Source organism: Triturus cristatus, chromosome 1_2, assembly GCF_964204655.1.
Source record: "Triturus cristatus chromosome 1_2, aTriCri1.1, whole genome shotgun sequence".
NCBI lineage: Eukaryota > Metazoa > Chordata > Amphibia > Caudata > Salamandridae > Triturus > Triturus cristatus.
Window position 1 is genome coordinate 202,452,237 of NC_140580.1, and position 24,652 is coordinate 202,476,888.

At 41.9% G+C, this 24,652-nt stretch overlaps 1 protein-coding gene across 1 annotated transcript in view; it reads right to left on the reverse strand.

Moving 5' to 3' along the window:
- LOC146867046 (glutathione S-transferase omega-1-like) overlaps positions 1-24,652 on the reverse strand; it is a 155,163-nt gene that overhangs the window by 27,626 nt on the left and 102,885 nt on the right. Inside the window, exons 3-4 of the mRNA XM_085614789.1 lie at positions 18,346-18,577; positions 6,412-6,513 (exon numbers count right to left, since the gene is read on the reverse strand). Coding sequence (XP_085470915.1) covers positions 6,412-6,513; positions 18,346-18,577 — 334 coding nt within the window. The remainder of the gene's footprint in view (positions 1-6,411; positions 6,514-18,345; positions 18,578-24,652) is intronic.

Sequence of the window (24,652 nt, forward strand, 5' to 3'; positions counted from 1 at the left end):
AGAGTTAGTAGCCGCTTACGCAGTCACAACAGATACTGAAGTCATTGAAACTAATCGCATAAACACTTTGTCAGCTCAAGCCGCAGAACTTATCGCTCTGACACAAGCCTGTATTCAAGCCATGAATAAAAAAGTCAACATATACACTGACTCACGTTATGCATTCGGAGTTGTACACGACTTCGGCGTGCTGTGGCGAGAGAGAGGTTATTTAACTTCCCACGGTGCCCACATTCAGCACGGACCCCTCATTCATGCATTATTAGATGCAATACATCTACCCACTGAAATATCAATTATGAAATGTAAGGCTCATACGAAGGTTACTGATATCATTTCCCAAGGCAATGATCTAGCCGACAGAACAGCTAAACTGACTGCTCAAACTCAAACCCCCGATATGACAAAGACAATAGTCCCGACACCGACACATTGTATGACAGTTAAAGATCCTACTCTTGACGTAATTGACATACAGACACATGCTACACCAGACGAAATAAAGAAATGGACTGAATTAGGAGGGATCCAAACGGACCAAGGATGGATGATGAAGGAAAGGTCTGTATGGTTCCTTCCTGATTCAATGGTCCAAGTCATAATTAACACTATACATAGTCCAGCACATTTAGGAGAAAAAGCTATGCTAGACAGCATTCAACACATTTGGTTCAATAAACATTTACGAGCAGCAGCAAAACAAAAGGTTCGTACCTGTATGATCTGTTGTCAGTTCAACCCAGGAAAAAGCGTTCCCGTAGAACAGGGTGGATTTCATACTCCTAATCATCCTTTTGAAGTACTCCAGATGGATTATATCCAGATGGAACGATGCAGAGGATTCAAATATGTTCTCGTAGTTGTCTGCGCTCTGTCCCGTTGGACGGAGGCATACCCGGTTTCAGATTACACTGCCCCGACTACTGCCAAACAGTTGGTTCGAGAATTCTTCCCACGATACGGTTTACCACGTGCTGTTTACTCAGATAACGGCCAGCCGTTCTCATCCGAATTAATGAAACACGTTTCACTTCTGTTAGGATATCAGTGGAAATTCCACTGTGTCCGACACCCCGAGGCAGCAGGTCTCGTAGAAAGACATAACCAGATACTGAAAATTAGAATGTCCAAAATATGCAGAGAGAAAGGTGTCGACTGGGTAGTAGCGTTACCAGTTGCACTCTTCTACATGAGAATGGTAGCACATTCACGAACAGGGCTATCCCCGTATGAGGTGATCTTCGGTAGACCACCGAATATGTGGGGGACGCCTATACCACGCAAAATAACTGATATTGACTGTAATATGCTGACAGATTACTTGGCTTCCTTGATGTCTGCACTACAATCTTCTCGTTCACAGGTAGCTGCAGCCTTTCCCGACAACACTGAGGTGAAACCCCATGACGTTGTTCCGGGTAATCTTGTCTTTGTGAGGAATTTCGACCGAAAGACTCAGCTGGAGCCCAGGTGGAAAGCACCCAAGTTGGTCCTGTTGACCACAAGAACAGCCGTGAAGATCGAGGGCCGCAAGGGCTGGATTCATTCAAGCCACATCAAGAAATTTCATGGACTATCTTCGGATATAGACATTGTGCCCTGCACTCCCTCACAGACTGATACAAAACTCCCTTTTGTTGAACCTAACAAATCTGAAAATTACAAACTAAAGCTTAGGCCCAACCAGTCGAGCAATTTGATTGTTTAAGTCCTCTCCAAGGTGAAGCGGTTGAATTGTCTCTGACATGTATCCCTTGGACCTGAGTAGAGAAAATACCCGAAAAATGTTGAAACGACAGGCGTATTGTAAATCACTGCGTAGCCACTGCATAGTGACATTATTAATTTTGTTTTTATTGAGTCTTTTAATAATTATTACAAGTATGTTGTTGCACATATATTACCCTATTTCTAGACATGTTTATAATGTTGCTGCTGAACATTCTTTTAGTGACTTACCTCCGCATGAATTGTCTTATAGACTTGCGCTGCGCAATATCACTTTCATTAGTATGTTACATCATTCCCATCAGACTAGTAATGCTAATAATTGTTGGGTGTGTGGCCGACTCCCTCCCTATCAGAATTATGAAGGAGTCCTGCCTTTCTTTCCACATCCATTCACACATAATGGCTCCTGTGGAGCATGGTTCAGTTTAATCAATTCCATAGACTCAGACACAGCAGTTTACCAAGATCATTGGATATGGGGAAACCTGAACCTAGTTTTACTCAAAGTCTGCTACCCTGACAAGGAGGGTCGCCCCAAAGGAACAGGAACTGATCTAGAAAATGAAGTGTATGGATTAGGTAATTTTACACCTAATCTCATGATTCTAAATGTCGTATCCGAAGTTGAGCTAGTCTTACCCACCATGTCAGTATTCCCAGCAAAAGGTGAATTGTGTGTAAGAAAGGTTGGTTCCATACATATGGGCCATAGTAAATGCACTACTATAGTAGAATTCAGTGATCAAGGAAAATCTTCATTTAGAGCTTCTCGCCACTCCTACTTTATATGTGGTCAGACTGCATATATGCGTCTACCTCTAGATTGGGATGGTACCTGCTACATTGCATTCCTTTTGCCACCTGTTTTCCTAGCTCCTCCTGATTATTACAGAAATATTCATTTAGTACACAACAGAGAACGGAGAGATCTCCCCATTGTCGATTACACTGAGACGGCATGGGACAAGTATGTAGATTTTAATAAAGGCATCTTTCCCTATATAGGTACTGTTACTAATAGTAAGCTGATACGTAGATTAACTAGAACCCTTGAAGCAGTAGTGAATGAGACTATTTCCGCCTTAGGCAATTTAACGGAAGAGCAGTCTGCTATGCGGATTGTTGTGCTTCAAAATCGTCTTGTCCTTGACGTCATCCTGGCTGATAGGGGCGGAGCTTGTAGGGTCATCGGATCAAGCTGTTGCGTATTCATACCAGAAAATTCGCCATCTGTATATAAAGCCATCACTCGCCTTCATAAGATTGTAAGCCAGATACACCAGAACCCAGGCACTTGGACTTGGTCCAGTTGGTTTTGGAATGCGGTATCAGCCTGGGGATGGAGAGTTCTATCCTTCCTAGGTATTGGCCTTCTCATACTATTCAGTTGCTGTCTATGTCTGCAATGTGGACCAGCGATTTGTGGTCTGTGTGCCACATCATGTATTCCACATCAAGATTTTCATTCAAGATTCCGGAAGAAGAAAGAAGAACAAATGATGCTATATGAACAGATCAATGGATTGATGAAGATTGATATCTCTTGAAGGGCAAGGAGGGGACAAGGAGGGAATGTGGAAATGTGGATTTTTCTGGTCAGTTATGTCCCCTATCTTGGACCCCAACGGTTCTATGTGCATGTCACAAGTACATGTATGTTCCCTCCAGTTCCAGTTATGAAGACGCAAATACATGTATGCCCACCGTCAACATGTCCTCTGCCAGATCCGCCATGAATAGGCCGGATATTCCATTCTTAAATATGAAAGGCCACCGGCTTTATATGGTTCACTTATGCCACTTTACAGTCCAGGCAAGTAGGCCCTGATTCTGTCATCAAAACTCCTCTTGCCTTCTGCCTCTGAAAGCTCCAGTCCGAGCCTGCATCTGTGACCATGAACTTTGTCTCATTCTCTGCGCGGCTCACGAAGCCTGACATCAGCCTATTCTCTGCCAAGAACTGTATTTCACCTTCGAATTATCTGCTTCCCCCTCAGCCGATGCATTCCTGCCTAGTAGTTTAAGTAAACATTCCTCCAGTTACCAAGCAAAAAGGCCCATCTTCTCTGTCCTCATGCAAGTAATTCATAGCCCTGTTACCATGGAATATTCCTACCCCCTCGCATTCAGTGTAGACACTTAGACGCTTGTACACGCACGCACAGTCAGTATAGAATAGATTCTGTCCGAGAGTCCTTCTTTTATGGATAACATAGTTCTTTAAACATAGGATGTTAGATATGATTTGGGATTAGGTTGACTTGACCCCCCAGACTTCTCGTCTCCACATATAGAGCTAAATGTCAAATCCCCGTCACCCCCTAGTTACACGTCAATTACACGTCATACTGCTGCGCGCGCATCCATGCCAAGTATTATCTTATAGATCCACCTATACATGACATCACAACCAATCATGTTCCTTTTTACTCATTATTACACCCATTTTCGGTTACGCGGACCACACGTCAATTTCCTTATCAATTGTTACGCCTACTGTATTCACTTCATTATAATGTATGTACTATAAAAGTTACTTCTTGTCAATAAAGTATGTACTTCACTTCCTGAACCCCCGTGGTGATGGAACTTGAGGCATCCGATTATAATCGTTTATTGGAATAAAGCCCATTCCGAAACTCTAATATCACGGATTCTGCCTCTCATTTTACTGAGCTATTTTATAATGTTTCTGTATCAAATTCAGTCCCGGTAAAGGAATTTTTATTTACCACACTCCTCTATAGCTGCATGGGACAGCTCCACCGGGCATCGGCCAAGGTTGTTCAGGCTCTGCAGTAAGAAAAGAAAAATTAAGGTATCCACCCAGTGGGCCTCTTCATAGTTCCAATGAAAAAAAACAGTACTGGTGTTACTGGGAAGTGCCGTCCGCAACATCCTCCATCTCACCACCATGTCAAGAGTTGTGAGAGGAGAGGTCGAAGGGACAGATTCCTAAGTCTGTAGATTGCGGGACAACCCATCGTTCTTGCCTTCAGGCCTCTAGGCTCTAGATCTAGGATCAAGGTCAGTACATGGGGGAGCCTCATAGCGTCTCCAGGCTGGAAGCACCTGAGCCAGAAGTAGTCCGTGTGTTCAGGTCAGGCCACCGAGCTATTGTGCCCTCAGGAGTTCCACACTTGGGTACCACACCATTTATGCCAACACTCGCCCGGTCAATCTTGGAACCCCATCAAGGCAGGAGATGCTGGTGCCGGGTAATGGAGCCTCCGGAATGCCTCCCGGGTCGGGCCCAATTGCGGAGGGGCTCAGCCTGGTGCTCCCAATTTGTGCACTCACCTCCTGGGGCCAGCAGAGGTGTGGGCCGAGTCTCAAGGCCCCCCGGAGCCAGTGCGTTGCTGTGCGTGGACTTTCTCGCACCCCCTGCAGGAGCCCCCTGGACTGTGTCAGGGGAGGAGGCCGCCAGGACAACAGCCGGGAGCTCCGCAGTAAGTCCCGCAGGTGAGGGGGTAGGGCAGACGATGCAGCGGCAGCAGGATACCGCGAGTCGTCCTCCCGGGGTGTGAGCTGCTGCCTCATTGCTCCCCGTCGAGAACCTCCGGTCACAGCTCCTCTACATGCGGGAAGCTGCGATCCGCTCTCCACTCACTCTGGAATGTAGGTGAGGAGGTAGGTGCCCTGTTTCCGTCAGTCCGCATCGAGGGAGCGCCTGGTTAACTACGGTCTCTTGTCTCTCCCAGCATGGCAGCCTCCATTTTGCGTTGCTCCTCGGCCGCGCTCCCGGACCCCGACAAGGCTCAAAAATGGGTTTGCCCCGAACAGCCAGGCACCCGCTCAGCCCCTACGGGGTCCACTTCAGTTTGGGAGCCCTGGAGCTATGTTTGGCGACAATTGAAGGCGCTTATGCGCTCGGGATTCTGGCGAGGACCAGGAGCCGAGGCGATTCACATCCGCCCGGCCATCTTGCATGTATGCTACCAATGCTAACTTTTGGCTGTATCCATTGCTTCGCAATTCTCATAGTACAAGCTGAGGCTCACTTACTGTGGAGCCACACATCTCTAGCCTTAAGAGCATCACATTATCTTGAGAGGCCTCTGCAGTTCTAGGGTGGAAGCCGGTCTGGAAGGCCTTTTACCACTGAGCTCCTCAAGGTAACACTCCAGCTCCTAGCTCGCGTCCATTTCTCCAACTGTCTGCAGCTCCAGCTGGGAAAGAAACTGATCTGTGCGAGGTACAAGGGGTACCAGAAAGATAGCTTGCCTAAAGCCCCATGGATATGTGAATTCCAAAAGGCTGGAATCCCATGCCCCATTCTACTATTGCTAAATAGTTAGTTTGCAAACTTCGGTGTCAAACTACTCAATAAAGATAAAAACTAAATAAAAGTATCAGAGAGCTTTCCTCCCAAACAAATCGTTTGTAGGTATATTTTACCCTTACACTTTCAGTACTTTTTACTAAGTCTACAACTTTAGGGAGCATTTGTAAATCATAGCTTCCAAGTCCTATTTTTATCAATTGGCTTTTTCAGTTCCACTACGTTGTCTTTAAATTCCCTGAGGTGGATCTCGATATACATTTGCACCTTTTACTCACATATCCCTATGGGCTCCGAGAAATAAGTCACCCACCACAAAATGAACAAGAAAAGAAATTCAGCATCTGTAACATGGCATCATTAAGACTGTTCTTCACATTTGGCCAGGCAGCCCTTACCTCCTCAAACTTAAGGACCTTTGTGCTGAACTCTGCCCTTATTCCTGATGCATCCTCTCCCTTTTTTATTGCCGAGAAAACCTGATATGTGGGTGGGTATAGCTGCAAGCAAACAGAGCCATGTCATTTTGAAGCATGCCACAGAACACTGGTGACATGCTGTAAATGACACATGGCTAAATGATTGAAGCACGCAGTCCCTTTCACTCCACAGTCCAGCAGATATCGAGAACATTGAATATATTTTTCATTTGCATGTGTGACAACATCATGAACATTATTAAAACAATACTGTTGTTGACTTAAACCCTTTGCCATCAACCCACAAAGAAAATACCCAAACATATTAACAATAAAGATAATTATTGCTCTCACAATACAAATGCTTCCAAAATGAAACCTATGCTTGTAAACATACAGACCAGTGCTCACATATGCAGAAAGTACCTACCTGGCCCTTTTATATGTTATTACATTGTCTCCTAAATGATGTTTACAAAAAAATTGTAACTTTGAGGGTAGGCAGTTTCTACGAGTTTTAATTGGGCAATCTGTTTTATTTTGATGGTAAGGACACATTTCTATTAGACAGTATTTTGATTATGACATTTTGGGACCATGTCACCTGGTACCCCAAACTTAGACATAGTAATGGCTTTTTGTCCGCTTCATAACAATTTGCTCTTGGGCAAATTGCAAGTTTTATGGAGCATCACCGATGTATACCATTCTTATTCTATACTCATGAAAACCTGCATAGGCTAAATCTTGAGGCACCTAGAGATTCTTCAAGAAGTGCTCAAGTAAGAGTTTGTGAAATTTATTTGAACATGTACATCTCCTGGTTTACTCAAATCTGTGTGAGTAAACTAAGCCCTCTGAGATTATTTTTAATGTCAACTAATGGTGTCATAAAGTAAAAATGTTGGAATATCTTGGAGGAAAGAGCCTGATACTTTGAATATAGTTGACAAAATTGCAGCTGTAAGTGTTCCTTATTCAAAATCTGAAAGGTATAAAGGAAAGTGTCACAGCTAACACGATGTAAAGCGGAAATTAAATCTCATATCAATGGCATTCTGCATAGATAACAGCAGTAAAAAAATAGAATAACAAATACTCGCAAATAGAGACATTGTGGTAATGCTTTGTCATCAATGACACTGGAACAAATCCATTTTGTTTGCTTAACATTCAATTTATTATTTATGTTTTGCATCCTGCAAACAGCAAAAATAAATATTTCAAATTCTTTTTGGGGAACTTGTATCTTCTAGATGTTTTGTGTCCTGGGACATTTCTATACGATCCATATATTTTGGAATTATGTGATTTGAAGGAAATATCATTCATGGCATAATTAAAAACTCTTCTTCATAAACCTATACATTTGAGCAAATATGTATATTTCAAGCAGATCAACCATCTTTCAATAAGCTGTTAAAGTGGACCACAGCTAACTGCAAAAAAAAAATCTGTTTCATTGTTATGCTTTTCTTTATTATTACAGTTCCTTGTGAATTTATAGGGAAAAGATTTCAAACCCAAATAATTTGTTATTGTTTGATTAATTAAAATCATAAAATCATCAACAATACAAAGAGCAGAAACCAAAACAATATAGAGAAAGATAAAATATTACAATGAAAAGATCCAAACTATTGTCTTAAAACCATGTAAAATACACATTTAACGGGAGGTGTTCTCATGCAACCAGTTCCAACTACAGATTTACTCATGAAACAAAGTGCATTTGTAAAGGGACCTTTCAGAACTCATCAAAACATTTCAACATTAAAACAAAACAGACAGCAATGTACACGGGGCCTTAAAGTTAATTTCGCTTTTTTTAAATGTCGTTTGTTTATGACTTTTCAGAAAGAGTCAATCATCTGAAAATTTTGTCTTTAATTGCTCTCATGGTTAATAAAAACTGTTGCATGTACAAGAAGGAACACAGTAAAAGGTTGTTTTAAAGATTACTGTCAAAGGACGTCTTAAAATAAAAGTCAGGAGGTATGTTCATGCGAACAATATGACGAAAAATGTATTCATAAAACCTAAGGTGCTTATGAAAGATTTCTTAAAGAGCTCATCGGAAAGTATTAACATAAAAATAAGGACGACGACAATGTACACGTGGGGCATTAAAGTTCCTTTAGTTGGTTTTTGTTGCAATTTTTTGTGACCTGTTTCACAAATTTGATTATCTGCAGATTTTGTCTTATATTGCTCCCATTAAAACAGCTTGTCAACAGATTCGCCCTCCCAGTATATTAAAGGATTGTCGTAAAAATTGTCGTAGCTCTGTTAAAAAGCTGGGAAAATGCACATGATGAGCGTAATTGTTTCAAGAACTTGAGTGCAGCCTCTACTGGATTTACTGATTCCTTTAACAAACCATTTCGAACAGAGGTCTGAAGTAGGGAAATTGCCCAAGCACAGATGCATTATTTCCATTTTTTGTGTAGTGGATAAGTGGCGCTTAGGTATTCTTTATGTGCTAAAGGCTTATAGAACTGAATGGTTGCCCATGCTGAGCACGATTTGAGAAGTTATTTTTATCCTCCAATAGTGAAAACTCATGCGTGATTTTGTTAACATGTTTACTGAAGGCTTGAAATGAGATTAGGAGTTCCCACAAATCGTTTATTTGTAAAGACTCAATGCTGTCACTGTTAGGGCCCTTGTTTGTAGTAATTCAATCAAGAGTCTTTGGTCTAGTGAGTCTTCCTGTGCTGCTCTCAGCTTGTGGCAGAATTTAACAAACGCTGTCTCACATATTTTTGCCTTACAAGTCCAACTCATCCTGATTTGAGCCTGCAAGACATTCAGGTTAGTCAAATGAGCTGCCTGTAAGTGTTAAAGCTTAGCGACTCGAGCCCTTGCACAAACTACAGAGGGATAACTCTTCTATCAACCTCAGGCAAAGTGTTCAACAGAGTCATCCTGAATAGAATGAAGGAACAAGTCGACAATCAATTACGAGAACAGCTAGCTGGCTTCTAGAAAGATAGATATTGCACACACCCAATTGCAACACTGCAAATCATCATTGAGCAGTTGATGGAATGGAACTCCCCCCTCTATGTCAACTACAGTTACTATGAGAAGGCATTCAACAGCATTGACAGAGAGACCTTTTGGAAACTCCTCTGCCAATACGGGATGCCAAATAAATTCATAAGAATCATCAAGAACTTTAACGAGGACAACTCACGGAAGCCTTTGAAGTGAGGACCAGAATCTGCCAGGGTTGTTTGCTCTCTCCTTTTCTCTTCCTGTTGGGCATAGACTGGATCATGAATACATCGAAAGCAAAGAAAAGAAATGGAATCCAGTGGACTCCTAGGATGCAGCTCGATGACCTGGACTTTGCAGATAACCTGGCCCTACTGTTCCATACCCATCTGCAGATGCAAGAGAACACCGGCAAAGTGGCAGCCACATCAGCACATCTTGGCCTCAACATCCACGTGAAAAACCAAGATCCGGAATGCTAACACGGCTAGCAATACTGCAGTCACTCTTGCAGGCGATGCACTGGAAGAGGCTGAGGCCTTCACCTACATGGACAGTGTCACAGACAAGCAGGGCAGCACAGACAACGACGTCAAGGCAAGAATCAGCAAAGGCTGCCTTAATTCAGTTAAAGAAGATCTGGAGCTCCAAGGACCTAATGCTGCAAACCAAGATCATATTATAAATAAAGGGTACCTCTTGGACCATAAATCGTTTCAAATTTTTTATTAATACAAAAGCTCTATGTTCTTTACCTACGTATCTATCTGCTCACATTATGAGCTTAGATGATTACAAAATACAATTCTACTGGAAAAAAGACCTGCATAACCATTTCATAACATGTGCAATAAAGTTCATACGAACAATATCTTATGTATTCATCAATACATCATTTACATCAGTCTTTTGTTTTGCCTTTTTTTAAGGGATCACATACACATTATTGCATAGTCATATCACACTTCACAAAGCTGTGCTTGTATGCTAATCATTGTATAATACATGCAAACTTTTTTTGGGTGCAAAAATGTAAAAAATCAAATCAATAGCAGATCATAAAGTCCAAAATTAGTGACCAGTATTTACATGTGAACCAATGGTAAAACCTTGTTATGTCCTACTTCTTTTGATACGTGTACCAGGAGAAGAGAGCCTGACTATCCCTAGTACTAGTAATTTAACGGTCCAAATAGTTTGGAGAACGGGGCAAGTCTCAGGATGTTATTTATCAATGGGAGGGAAACCGTCTTGCTTTAGTTGTCACCTCGGTTTTTATGACCTTGTTTTCAATTCGGTTTCAGAGTAGAGACAAAAAGGCTCCTGGCCTCAAGACAAGGGGTGGGGAGAGTGAAAAGTGTGCCGACACGTTTCGACCTTCGTGCAAGGGACCGTGAGGTTTCAAAGAAGGTCTTCCTCAGGGCTGGGTTTTGTTAGGGTAGGACGCTGTGATTTAAAGAGAAAAAATAATAAAGAAGTGTCAGTGCCTCATTGTAAATACTAATTGAGGTGTACAATTATTGTAACATCAAGAAATGTCATACCTATTGAGGAGCAAATATTCTCCTATGTGGTAGATCACTCAAACATCTGTATTATGGCTCATTATTCACTTTTTTTCAGCTTGTGGTCGCTATATGAGGAAGATAGAGAACATTTTGTCAGATGGGTAGAGTTTTAATTGGGCATACGCATATCCACATAATCTAAAGTTTTTCATGTGCGCATAGAAGAAAAAAAGTGGTTTATCTCTACACGAGTAGCTGTGCCGTAGCGTGTGCGTGTTGGTACATGCCGGTGCAGACGGTTTACGAAAGAGCAGAAAGCAGAAGGGAGGAGGCGTGCTTTAGGTGCGAATTAACGTCTTAGTGCTTTGCCCGCATGCTTCCCTGCAAACTGTGACTCAAAATTAGCATTCAGCGGTGTACCCAAATGATTTCCTTTTTTTGGTATAGCGCCGCTTCCTTCATAGAGCATCAATCTCTTTTCTTCGAAGCTCGCCTAGTAGTTTCGGCTTTTAGTTCCGGGTACGTCTATCGTATATTGCGTGATTACGTCTGCATTGCATGATTGGCTTTTTGTTAATGTTGCGTGGTGACGTTTACACGTGGAGACGGAAAAGCGTGAATCAACTAGAGGAAGGGGCCTGACTTCCTTTTCAGTTTCCATGGTTATGTATCTGTAGGTCTGAGAAATTAAAAACTACAAATGCGTGTACAGCATGGCAGCGTGGAATGATTTCTAGCGAGAAAAGCGGCCGAAGGGAAGCTAATATGAAATAGTATTCCCAAAAGCCCGTGGGTGATCAGTGTTGTTATTTCTGATGTTTATATAGTTAAGAGACCATTATCAGTGGTGAAGAGTTTGAGAATATATCTGGCTTCGAAGCTGGCCAATAATGTATCTGTATTCTGACCTGTCACATGTTTTAATACTGTCCACTTTATGTCTTGTGGTCCATGATTTTTGTCTATGCAGTGTTTTACCATAGGGGCTGTCACAACTTTACATTTGATTCGTGATCTATGTTGGGTGTTTTTATTTGTTGTGTTGTTTTCCCAACATATGCCAAATTGCACGGATATGTTACACAATACACCACATTGGACGTGTTACAGTTGGTAAATTCTATTCCCATAGGAGGAGACGCTCCCTTCAATAGTACTGCCACACGAGTTACAATTGCCACAGCAATGGTGTGCTTTTACTGGAGGCAGTGCAAGCATAGTTCGTAATGTGGGTTGGGTCCTTTTCAATTTGGTGTTCGCACGCACCAGATGGTCTTTAATACTTCTGTTCTTTTTTAGGGCAAAGATGGGCATTTCCTTAAACATCTCAAGTTCTTTGACGCTGTGCCAGTTTTTTCTCACGATCTTTTTGATTTCATTGGTAGAACCGGAGAAGGTGGTTACGCAGAACAAGGGCATCTCTTTTGGTTTGTCCTTAGGTGTTAGAAGGGATTCCCTTGGTATGTACCAAGCTCTTTTCATTGCTCGTTTTGTCAGCTTACGAGGATAGTTTCGCTCAACCAGCTTTTCCAGCAGTATTTTTGCGTTTCGAAAGTAATCTTCCTTTTTAGAGTAGTTACGCCTTATTTGCAGAAATTGACTAAATGGGAGATTATCCTTCAAATTCCTTTGGTGAAAGCTGGTGAAATGGAGTAACGTATTTCTATCCGTTTTTTTAGTAAACAGAGCGGTGATTAGAATACCATCTTCATGTTTCACCGTTAGGTCCAGAAAGTTAATTTCCTTATTGCTTGAATTCAGGGTAAACTGGATATTTGGATTTCTCTGATTCAATCAATTGTGGAAGTTCTGAAGGCTTTGTGGCGGGCCTCTCCAGAGCATAAAGATGTCGTCTATATATCTCCGCCATGTTTTTATATGCCCATCAAACGGATTGTTTTCGTAAATCCAGCGTTCTTCATAAAGTGCCATATACATTATGGCCATCTCTGGAGCAAAAGGACATCCCATCGTGGTGCCTTTAGTTTGCAAATATTGGTCATTGTTGAATTGAAAGAAATTGCACTTGAGACATATTTCACCCATTTCCACCAGATATGACGTAGGGCTGTTGTGTGGTCGTGTTCTTCTGTCTAAATAGTAGTGCATGGCTTCCAAGCCTTCTTCTTGAGGTATATTCGTATAAAGGCTGACTATGTCCAAGGTCACTAGGAGTTCTTTTTCTGGATCAAAGTTCTCACCTTCCAGCATTGTGATGGCCTGCATTGTATCTTTTATGTAACTAGGTGTGGAACTTACTAGAGGCTTCAAAAAGGTGTCAATATATTTGGCTGGTCTCTCTAGTATAGAATTGACACCCGAGATAATTGGTCTCCCGGGAGGGTTTGTGCTGTTTTTATGAATCTTGGGGAGTACATACATTAAAGGCATCCTGGGGATTTGATTGATAAGGAATTTGGCTTCCTGTTTTGACAGCCATCCATTGTTTTCACCTTGTTGAACCAGAGATGTCAATTTGTTCTCCACTATTTTGGTAAGATCTTGATCAATTTGACGGTAGTGGTCTGTGTTTGCCAATTGGCGATATACTTCAGATTCATAGTTTTCTCTCTCCATAAGCACAATGGCTCCGCCTTTATTGGCCGGTTTTATTATAATCTCTTGATTATTTTTAAATTTTTCCAAAGCTTCCTTTTCAGATTTTGTCATGTTCCATTTTGTGAATTTACATTTACTTTCTAGAGTATCAAGATCTCTTAGGACATTTTTTTCGAATACCAATAGTTCCACAGGAACTCCTCCAGAGGGTGGAAAAAAGGTTGATCGATCTTTTAGGCCGGAGTAGCTCCTATCCGGATTGTAAGGTTTACCTGCAAAAAATGCTTTAAGCCTCATTTTGCGGAAGAGTTGTAGGATTTCCAATTTGGTTTAGTTTATATCTGGTTTTTTTTTTGGTTAAATTGTATATGGGGCTAATCTCACTGCTCACCACTTGTAGGTGTTCCTTCGTGTTGTTATCTCTCCCTGATATTGGTTGGGATTCTGATTTGGATTGTACCATTGCACGTTTCTTGTCCTTGTTCTGGGTCGGCCGCCACCTCATCCTAAAAGAGAGTCTTGTCCTCGAACGAACCGTACCTGTTGATTACTTCGGATACTTGTAGATGGTTCTGTATCACTTGAGTTATCTGAATAAGATGATTCAAACCAAGATCAGGCTTTTTAACACCAACGTAAAATTGGTCCTTTTGAAGGGAGCAGAAACTCAGAGGACAACAGTGACCACCACCAACAAAGTCCAGACATTCATCAACACCAGAGGAAAATACACCAGATCCGATAGCCAAACACCATCACCAATAATGACCTTTGGCAGCAGACTTTCCAAATCCCTGCTCATGAAGAAATCATGAAAAGAAGCTGGTGCTGGGTAGGTCACACTGTCCGCACACCTGTATCAAACACCACCTGCCAAGCCCTCACCTGGAACCCTCAAGGGAAAAGAGGAAGGCCAAGAAATACTGGCGTCGAGGCCTTGAGGCTGACAACAAGGAGATGGGTTAAACCTGGAGTCAGATTGAAAGAAAAGCCCAGGGCAGAGATAGCTGGAGAGGCCTGGCTAATGGCTTTTGCAACAGGAGGGGTAGTAGGCATAAGTAAGAATCGAGCCATTCTGATTTGCAATTGCAAAGTGCTTTGCAACCATAATCTATGGTGGGGTAGCTCTGTCCTCATAACCTCGAGCTTGAGGAGGAGCGAATTTCATCAATCCTCTTCTGAAGGAACAGAAAGTCAGCCATCAGAGACTCTGCCCTCACTTTCATATGTTCCTTATGTTTATGGATTGCAGAATGCTCAGTAGTGTGCCTAATTTGTCTACAAGAGGAGAGCATGAGAAGTCCTTTGGACCGGCATTGACCAGCCTCGTTGACGGAAATGAAGGGTGTAGTAGTGTTTCTGGTTTAGCATCAATTCCAGTGACATACAATGCCAGCATGTTTAGTAGATCCACCTAAATTGCTTTTTAGGAGTGAAAGTTAAAGGCTTCCACTGCGGCATGGGCCATGGGTAAGATGGATAACCAAGACTCCTCCTTTACATCCTTGTCAGTGTTGGAATTATAAGTAATGGGGAGTGTGCCATCTGATTCTTCTTTCTGCCTGGGGGCCTCATTTTGCCGCTTTTAACACAACTTATCATCACAAACCTCACTGTGTTTTAAGAAACCTCCCGCTTGCCCTGTGTCACAGGAGGCTACATTTATGAGGTTGATTTCCCCAAGCCCATACAGTAGTGACCTTCCTGCTGGTTCTGCATTGTCTGGACCCCTGCTGTCCTTTTATGGGCTGTGTTGATTCTGATCTTTTAGTCCCCAGCTGGTAAATAGTATTGAGGTACTTTGCCATACTCCAGCTTTTCCACCGATGCGGAGATGTTCCTCGGCCTTAGATTGTATGGATGAATGAGATCATATTTTGTCTCCTTGGGTTTCTCCCTTGCCTTTGGGTGGGTTTTGGGGACACACAGGTCCATAGTTGCTAAAGGCATAGGAAGTAATGGGTGGATAATATGTTCCAGGCTCTTGCTTGGAGTTGGTTTACAATTAATTAGCTGGGAGCAGTTGTTTGGGGAGATAGAGGGATCCGATGAAATAATGTGCATAGGGGAAAGCATGGGCGACTTTTCATGTGTTTCATGCATTTCATGCTCGGTGGGAGGCTTGGAAGATGAGCACTTCGAGTTGATCAATGCTTGCAAGGCTAAGTCTCCGGCTTTACCTGGAGGAGTGGGAAACCAGGCCTCCTGGGATTCATTACCAATTTGGGACGGCATGGACTTGAGCCCCCTTTGGGAGGTTTTTAACAAATACTCCTGAAATTGATTTTGGGTTCCTACGCGCTTGCGTTTTCTTTTGGAAGCACTTTGAAATCCTGCCTTAATTTCCTTGATTGCCTTAGTAGCTTTATTTGTTTTTCATGCATTGCATTTAGCTTCGAATATCCAATTGCACCTGCCCACTTTTGAAGCCTCCAATATTTTTTAACACTGAGAGGCATGTGTGGGGGATAATGGTGCAGATGGTTCTTTTAACTCGATGCCTTGTGTGTTTATGGTGCTTGTTGGCTTGACTGGGTCTCTCCACACTTGCACAGCCTCCTGCCTGATGTCCTGGTAACTTCACAGTTTAACCCCTTCAGTGCCACGCCCTTTCCCCCTCCTGTGCCGGGCGTTGCACTAGTGGGTGGGGTTCATGACGAGATAGTCTCGTCATGGGCACAGCGCAACCGTGCTCCATGACGAGACTATCTCGTCATGGGCACTGAAGAGGTTAACCACCATGGCAGACTCAACAGATACAGCCCATGACAGGGCTCAGATCAAGAGGGAGAAGGAGGCCTGGGGAAACCGTCTAGTAGCCAGATGTTGAGGCTACAGGACACAGCATGGGAGTGAGTGGGAAGCAAGCAGAGGATGCAGAGAGCCTACCAGACAGGCATGTAGATTGTTGAGCACTCCTGAGGCCTTCTGGATTAGATCAGACATCTGCAAAAGGAAATTGGGGAGCCAAGAGCCCTTTTAACATGCAGGGCTGTCCCTACTCCTTTTCCCCTTCATTCTTCCCCAAGAGCTCCCCAAGAGCTTCCTCAAGAGCTTCCTCAAGAGCTCTACCTACTAATGTTGTGTAGTAACTGAGTAGGGAAGTCCTTTACTCATTTGTGACTTTGTTTTGGATTTCAATTACAAGGAACTTTCAGCTCCACACCCCGTCCCAAACTCTAGAAGACAAATGCTGTGGTGTGACCAGTCTGGGAGGGATACATATATGCACATAGGATCTGCGTAAAACCAGTTCTAGAGATGGATCTTTGGAATCCATACTGTTGTTTCCAAACTAGGATTCATACAGGGGAGAAACTCAGGCCAGGTTAGGTTTCCAGATTTGCATGCACCAGTGACAGAACTCATTCAGGATGGGCGGGAATTGCTTGAGCACCAGAGCCATGATCTCCGCAGCTGGCTTACTTTCCGCTGGGTCAAATTGTCTGCTAGTTTGAAGGGGATTGCTAGTTGTCTGTAGTCTGATTCCTTCAAGGAAGGTCTGTCTTTGTCAAGTCATTAGCCCAGCTACCTGGTGACTGAAAGGCTGTGCAAGGGATTTGGATCCTAACCCTGCTGCAGGACCTGCATCTGCCTTGATGTAAGAGGTCAACTCCCAGTGGAGAAGGGTGTTGGCAGTATGCAGCAGGCTCCGTCTAGAAAAGGATACCAAAGCAGTGGAAGAAGTGAAAAGAACTGAAATGAACCACGTCTGGAGTTCAGGAGGCCGCAGGAAGGTGGAAGGTGTTGATGGTGGCTGGTGCCCACAGGAATAGGGGGGCACTTATGCAGATCTGCCTGCCGGAGTCTAAATTTGAAAAGGCCCTGGGGTGGCTGACCCTGGAAGAGGTATCAGAGTCGTGAAAATTGTTAGGTAACTAAGGTTAACAAGACAGGGGTCGCAGAGGGGTCCATGGTACCCACTGAAAAATCGAGTCCTGTTAGAATTTTGCTTAGATGTCCAGTGACAGCCCATTGTAAACAAATATCTTTCAGGTCTGGACACATATATTGTTTGTACCACAGGTGATGGGCTGATGATTAATATTTAAATGCATTCAGTCTACCTGAAGGCTGTAATTAGTTTTTTGAACGCAGGTCTTAAGTAAATATTTCAATGTTGTTAAAGGATGTGTGGTTAATTTAACAATTTTGAATGCATTGTTAAAGACAGGGGGCCTTATTAATTGGAAATATCTTGGCAAAGTTTGTAGAACTAACTGTTGATTGTGAAGAGTTTGTTTTGAGGAAATGGGCCTACTTAGGGATATTGTGGTCTTCAATGTTAAGGCCTGCAGGCACATAATTTGTACCTATCAGATAATGTCAAGTGACTAGATTTATGGTGCTAGTTCTTACCTGTGATAAATCTTTAGAGTAGGTGCTTTGTACCTTGGTTATCTGCAAGCCCTCTTTAGGAAGGGTTTTAAATTGTTATTCCCAATTTTATTGTGTTTATCATTTTGTATGCTAACTTTTTTTCCTTCTTTATTTAGTCCTAATTTAATATGAAGATTTCAGCTTATTTGCATTAATGTACTTTTCTTTCTTAAAAGTAAAAACACTGGTTGGTCAATGATGTATGGAGTGTTAATATGTACATTACCCAGTTCCCAGTTTCCACTTTCCAACACATAACATCTCCCCGAAGGATGCTCTGGATGCTCTCCTGTCATTACTTTGTCGGCCAGTGTGGCCACGTTTGGCAGCTAATGTCTCATAAATTGGTATCCAACTTAGGGTCAGAAGTACTGTGTCCATGCCAGGTTTTCAGTGTTACGTATAGCTATGCAAATTAGTTATATTTTAATATATCTTATGTCAATAAAAACCAGCTGTGGATAGCCAGACGTATCTTGGAAAAATGCTCCAGAAGCATCTTCTGCTGTGCTTTCTGTAATGGATCAGAAGGGGTCAGCTTCTTGCCCGGATATGCTTCATCTAGATAGTCACTTGTGATTGGAGACTCATAAATGATAACACCCTTACTTGTCTCCAATACTGGCACAAGGCCATAGGGAGCTTTCTTTAAGAACCATTCTGGCTTACTTCTTAGATTAATATTGTTGTTTTCACACCTATGGAAGGGGGGAGAACATAATAACATGAATATTAATAATAAAATGTTACTGGCCACAGGAAATGGCTTTACTTCCATATGATCAAAGGTGGTTAGCTTCTATCTCACAAAACACAGTGTCAATAAATCAAGCCGATTTCAGTTATGGGGCACGCAGAATGGATCTCATATGTACTGGCAGAGTTCCCTGGGGAAAAACGTTATTGTTAGGAAGTCCAGCTATCCCCTACATGCAAAGGCGATCACAGTGTCCTTAGAGGGATAGAGCTGCCTAAAGCACCTTTAGGCAGAGGCAAGGAAAGCTATAATAGCCCTGGCTACATAAACGGTCGAACATGTTTGGAGCTGTCATACTGCACCGGCAGCCTGCCACCTCACATCATTGTAGAGCTTTTGGCCAACACAAAGCCTCAGTAGAGGACCACACTAGGCCTGGGCTACCCTGCACCCATTGTCTCTACACGAGGAAGATGTGGCCTTCAGACACTCTTCTGTACAATCCGGCAACCACACTTACCCCACTACATTTTCAGAGCTAAAAAGTAACAGGCTTATTGAAGGCATGTAATTACTCACCCAGATGAGTATATATCCTGAAAATTATTTTTAATTTGCTCCCTTTCTTTTCTTGTAAGGTATGAGAGCCTTTCACATTTCCACATATTTCTTTTCATGTTTCTTTTACGTTTGCACATCAGTGTTTTATTATTTTAGCTACATTTATTTTTAGGTTTCGCCTGCACAATGCTTTCGCTGTACTTGTGAAATCTCTTGTAGAAAATATATCTTAAAAGGGGGCTCTTATCAGTTCCTAATGCCGAATTACTGTGTTCACACTGTTTAAGTCCCATTCACTGTCAAGATAAGATCTCTTCCCACAGAAGAGGCAGACCGCCTCTAACAGTATGCTGGGATGCTTGCTTTGTACTACTTGGTTGTGTAAAGCAGACGCTTTAGCCTTAGAATGTTTGTGGCATTTCCTAGTCATGCCTCAGTACCTTTCTTTCCACTTTGTAGACATTATCGGATGGATTTCTTTCAGCTGGATCTTTTTGGTCATTAACATCATATTCTAAATGTTGTAATAAACATTGCACGTTAAAAATAAAGTTAACATACAAGAGCTGTGCTATATTTTACTACTAAATAGGCAGTCACAAGTGCAGTTACGTTGCAGTTAAAAGGGACTGGATATGAATGGTGCAGCAGGTGAAGTGGCACTGGGGGCAAAAGCTCTAAGGATCCCACTAAACCCAGATTATTCCTAAAATCTAAAGATAAACAGGCAGTCACAAGTGAAGTTACCTTGCAGACAACAGGGTCTTGATGTCAATGGTGCAACAGGTGCGATGGCATCGGGCAAAAAAGTTGACAGAACTCCTCTAAACACATAATATTGCTACATTTGACTACTAAACAGGCAGTCACAATTGCAGTTACCTTACAGTTGAAAGGGGATTGATTTAAATGGTGCAGCAGGTGCAGTGGCACCGGGGCCAAAAGTTGTCATAACTCCACTAAGCATCTCATATTGCTATATTTTACTACTAAACAGTCTGTCACAAGTGCAGTTACCTTGTAGACAACAGGGTCATCATTTGAATGATGCAGCAGGTGCAGTGGCACCCGGCCCAAAAGTTGTCAGAACGCCACTAAACACCTGACTGCTATATTTGACTACTATACAGACAGATACAATTGCAGTTATCTTGCAGTTAAAAGGGATTTTATTTGAATGGTCCAGCAGGTGCGGTGGCACCAGGGTCAAAAGTGGTCAGAACTCCTTTAAACACCAAATATTGCTGCATGTAACTACTAAATAAGCAGTCACAAGTGCAGTTACCTTGCAGGCACTAGGGTCATGATTTCAATGGGGCAGAAGATACAGTAACACCGAGGTCTAAAGTTCTAGGAACCCCTCTAAACACCACCTATTGCAATATTTTATTACTAAACAGGCAGTCACAAGTGCAGTTACCTAACAGGAAATAGGGTCATGATTTGAATGGGGCAGCAGGTGCAATGGCACCGGGAACAAAAGTTGTCATAACTCCTCTAAGCACCAAATATTGCTACATTTTACTACTAAACAGCCACTCACAAATCCAGTTATCTTGCAAGCAATAAGGCCATGATTTGAATGGTGCAGCAGGTGCAGTGGCACCCGGCCCAAAACTTGTCAGAACTCCTCTGAACACATAATATTGCTATTATATCAATTAATTCTATTATTTCCTTCTTTCATTTCATTTTTAAAAATGTTGCTATTACTTACCCACACTATACCACTTGTAACAGCACAATATATTGCCTTTCTGAACATAAACAAGTCACAATACTTTAACAGACTTTCTGTAACTTATATTGTACTCAGCAAGCTACAACTTACAACAAAAAACAGCTTATTATAAATCACATAGGTGAAACCTAATGCATTTACCAATGCTTGTTACTGATTTAATTCACTCGCTTTATTTGGCTTTGTTTCCATTTGTCTGGAGTATTCTTCTGCAGAAGGTAGTTTCTGGATCATATTTTAATTCTCCTAAGGATATATAAAGAATGAACCTTTAGCCCTGTCCCAGTAGGCTATTACCATCTCATCTTATACAATTGGCTGTTTGAATGCATCATTCCCTCTACCATTGGAATGCATAATGAGCTATTTTACATCTAAAAAGTGCACTCTATTGCTAAACATTTACATTATTACTTCATAAATGCATTGTAAATCTAAAGCAATTACTTTTTGTGACAGAATCAAAAGCAGGATTTGTAATATTAAAAACCGACCAATCGGCCTTGCCATTGCTTGTTATATTATTATTTTTATGCACCTCACTTCAGTGGCAGAGCTGATGTCTCCTTCTGCAGGCTGGCCAGGTCTTCTTGTGGCACATTTAGAGCTGCCACACAGCTTCAATTATTCAGCCAATAAAATGTAACCATCACAATTAAGCCTTTACTCAATGTACTGTTCTCTGACTTTTTCTATTAAAAAAACTGAAGTTTTACACTATAGCTAGTCAGGCCAGACTCTTAGCTTTGTTGAAGCCTTAGCCAACTTACATACTCCTCCCAACTGCATCGACCTCGAACGGCATCATTCTATACCTGGGTAGGCTCCCCAGACCACACTAAGGCTCAGTTATTATTAGACTATTTATCTGTTATAGATCACAATGTGTGCCTGACCCCACAAACACACAAACGCTGTGGGACACATGTTGGATTTTATTTTCTCCCCACTTTCCCATCAGGAATTCAGTTCAGAATTTTCTCCCACTACCATGCACTGAGCATGAGGATAATCCTTTTTTACTGAAGTTTTGGATCATGCCTGCCCTCTTCAGTGTTGCCATGTAAAGCTTCAATGCAGCTTACAGTAATCTCCATTCTGCCTACCAAATTTGAGAACATAGCATGTCTCTCTTGGATAATACATCCAGTTTCTTTTAGCAAATTCATACATAGATCAACCCTACCCCAAAAGCATTCTTCCTTAATATCATCCACCATTAACTGGTGCTATTGGTCTGCTCCTTACTGGTCCCCGATGCTTATTTCCACGAGAACCGCTCACAACAGGACTGAATGTGGGAGGTGAAAATACTTTAAGCCTGTCATTAAATGTACTCATCAGCTCCAGCTCTCTTCTTAAAAAAACTCATCTTTCTCAGATGTAGGACATATTCCATGGGAATCACATTTTTTTTAAAAATAAACTGTAAACTTAGGGACCTCATTTGCTGGAAATCTGCTATGCCTCCCCTTTTATTAAAATAGATTGGTGAAAAACCTTCTTTGTTTTTCAATACAAAAATTGCCACTACTATGGATTCTTTCACCACTTGCCTACCGTACCCTCATTCAATCCCCCCAGGGTACTACTGAACCTATGTTCATATTTAATAACTTTAAACCACTTTCAGAGTTGCCAAGTGTTTCTATTCTATGAAACCTGGCTCTACTCTGGACCTGTGTTCCCTGACACAGCTCAAGAAAGCCAGGGCGATCATTACTCAGGTCAACTATCACTACCTTCATTGGTTCTTGACCACTACAAGAATAACACCGTTGTCTTAAACATACTGCAGTAATTATTTTCTTTAACGTGATGGTGTTGTTCTTCTCTCTTTGCAGGCTAACTTTATTGGAAAGTCCAAACATCTTAAACTGTCATAACTTTTTAAAATCTGCCTTTATCATTGACTCTGCTCACTCAGGCTTGTTCTCATGGAAGTGAAACTATCTTGCGGGCAGTTCTGGATGACATCCAGATGGCCTTGGACAGAGGGTGTGTCACTGCCTTGATCCATTTGGATCTCTCAGCAAAACTTTGCCATCGTTGATTACACTGGAATAATCCAAAAGATCCACAGAATGGTTGTTACAACTGTGGCCCTCAAAACTCTTCAATTCTGTAGGACACAAGTAGTATCTTTATCCCCTAGACCATTCTTGGCCTTGTGGTGTGGTGACCCACAGGGCCCCTCTCTTAATCTTATTCTTTCTAATGCTTCAGTAGCTCTATAGGCATCTCTATTTAGAACCTACACTTAATGCTGATGAGACCCAAATCAAAAAATTTCTGGCAAGTCATAAAGCGGGCTTCACCTTAAATTTGCCATCTTGCATGAAAGCAGTCGCCACATGGAAGTTGGGGATTACCCTGAAGTTACATTCCAACAAGACCAAAGTGTTTGTGAATGGTAGTGATGGAGCAGGTAAAGCAAAAATTTGTATACCTTCTCTATTTTGCATGAAAATACTAATTACGTAGTCATTCTAAATATTAACTCGCACTAATTGTGTGGAGTGTTATAATTAACCAACTCTTGCACCTTAATAAACACAAGATACATGTGGGACTAAAATGCTAATTGCATGGCTAATAAATTAAATGATTAACTATGGTACGCAAACTAACTGTGGGGTTTGTGTTGAAATCGAAAATTGCATGATTTATGTTGCTTTTGTGATGGTTTGTGCTTCCAGTGTTGCATAATGGTGAGTATTATTGCTTTAAATGTTGCTACAGGCTAGGGAAATACTAATATATATTGGGATTAGTGTGGGTTTAACATTAGAATTTTAATTTCCATATATATTAATTACTGTTATGTTTATTTTTTTGCTTAAATTGGCATTCGGGCCTACTAGGCCGCAGTAATTAAAATGAAGTTCGGAAGTGGCCACCGTCATGTGAGTGCGATGCCTACTGCGCAGACTCGGATGGCTCTGAAGATCTCCAGGTGACCTCCGAAGCAATACGAAGTGTTCCTTGTCAAGGATAGGAACATGGAGGACTGCCAAGACCCAACTAGTGTGAATGACTGAGAAGACAATAGCAACCTGTACACGAAGATTTACATGTTGTTACTTCGGAACTTTCGCCTGTGAAACCGTAAAAAGAACACAATTTGGGGATATGTCATGTTCGGTCTCATGGGAACCAAGCAAACCTGGGAACATTGAACAGTATTGCAAAATTCAGAGGATTTAGCCAATCAGAACACTTCTACTCCTAAATTGTTGCAAATTGTCCTAAAAGTAAGGAGAAAAAGGGTATATAAGAGAGGAGTTTAGATGAGGGAAAAAAGGAGAGCCTGTATCATTATTCCGTTGGTGACTGTTGGTGTGGAGGATTGATTTGCTGGTTCGTTGGCGCGACTGCCTGGTCCCTTAGCTACATTTTGGGGACTGTGTCGTGCCAAGAGAGATATCCTGGACTTATTTGGGTTCCTATTTGAATAAAACGGAACGATTCCATCTGAAGGGATTTTGATATATGCTGTGGGTTGACGGGTTCTTCTGGAAATGGTCGCCAATATTCAAATTTAGGTCAATATAATTGTTATGTAAATTTATGTTCAAGATCAAAGAGTTAGAAATCGCTCAATAGAAATCTGATTTGACTGTAATCTCGATTATGCTAACAAAGTGAATTAATTAGATAAACCAAACACTGATTAATAAGAAATTAGTCTGTGATTCTTTAATAAGATATTGATTAACCGAAAGGTTCCGAAACTTTAAATGTGTTTTAGCTGGTTCTAAATCACCATCAACC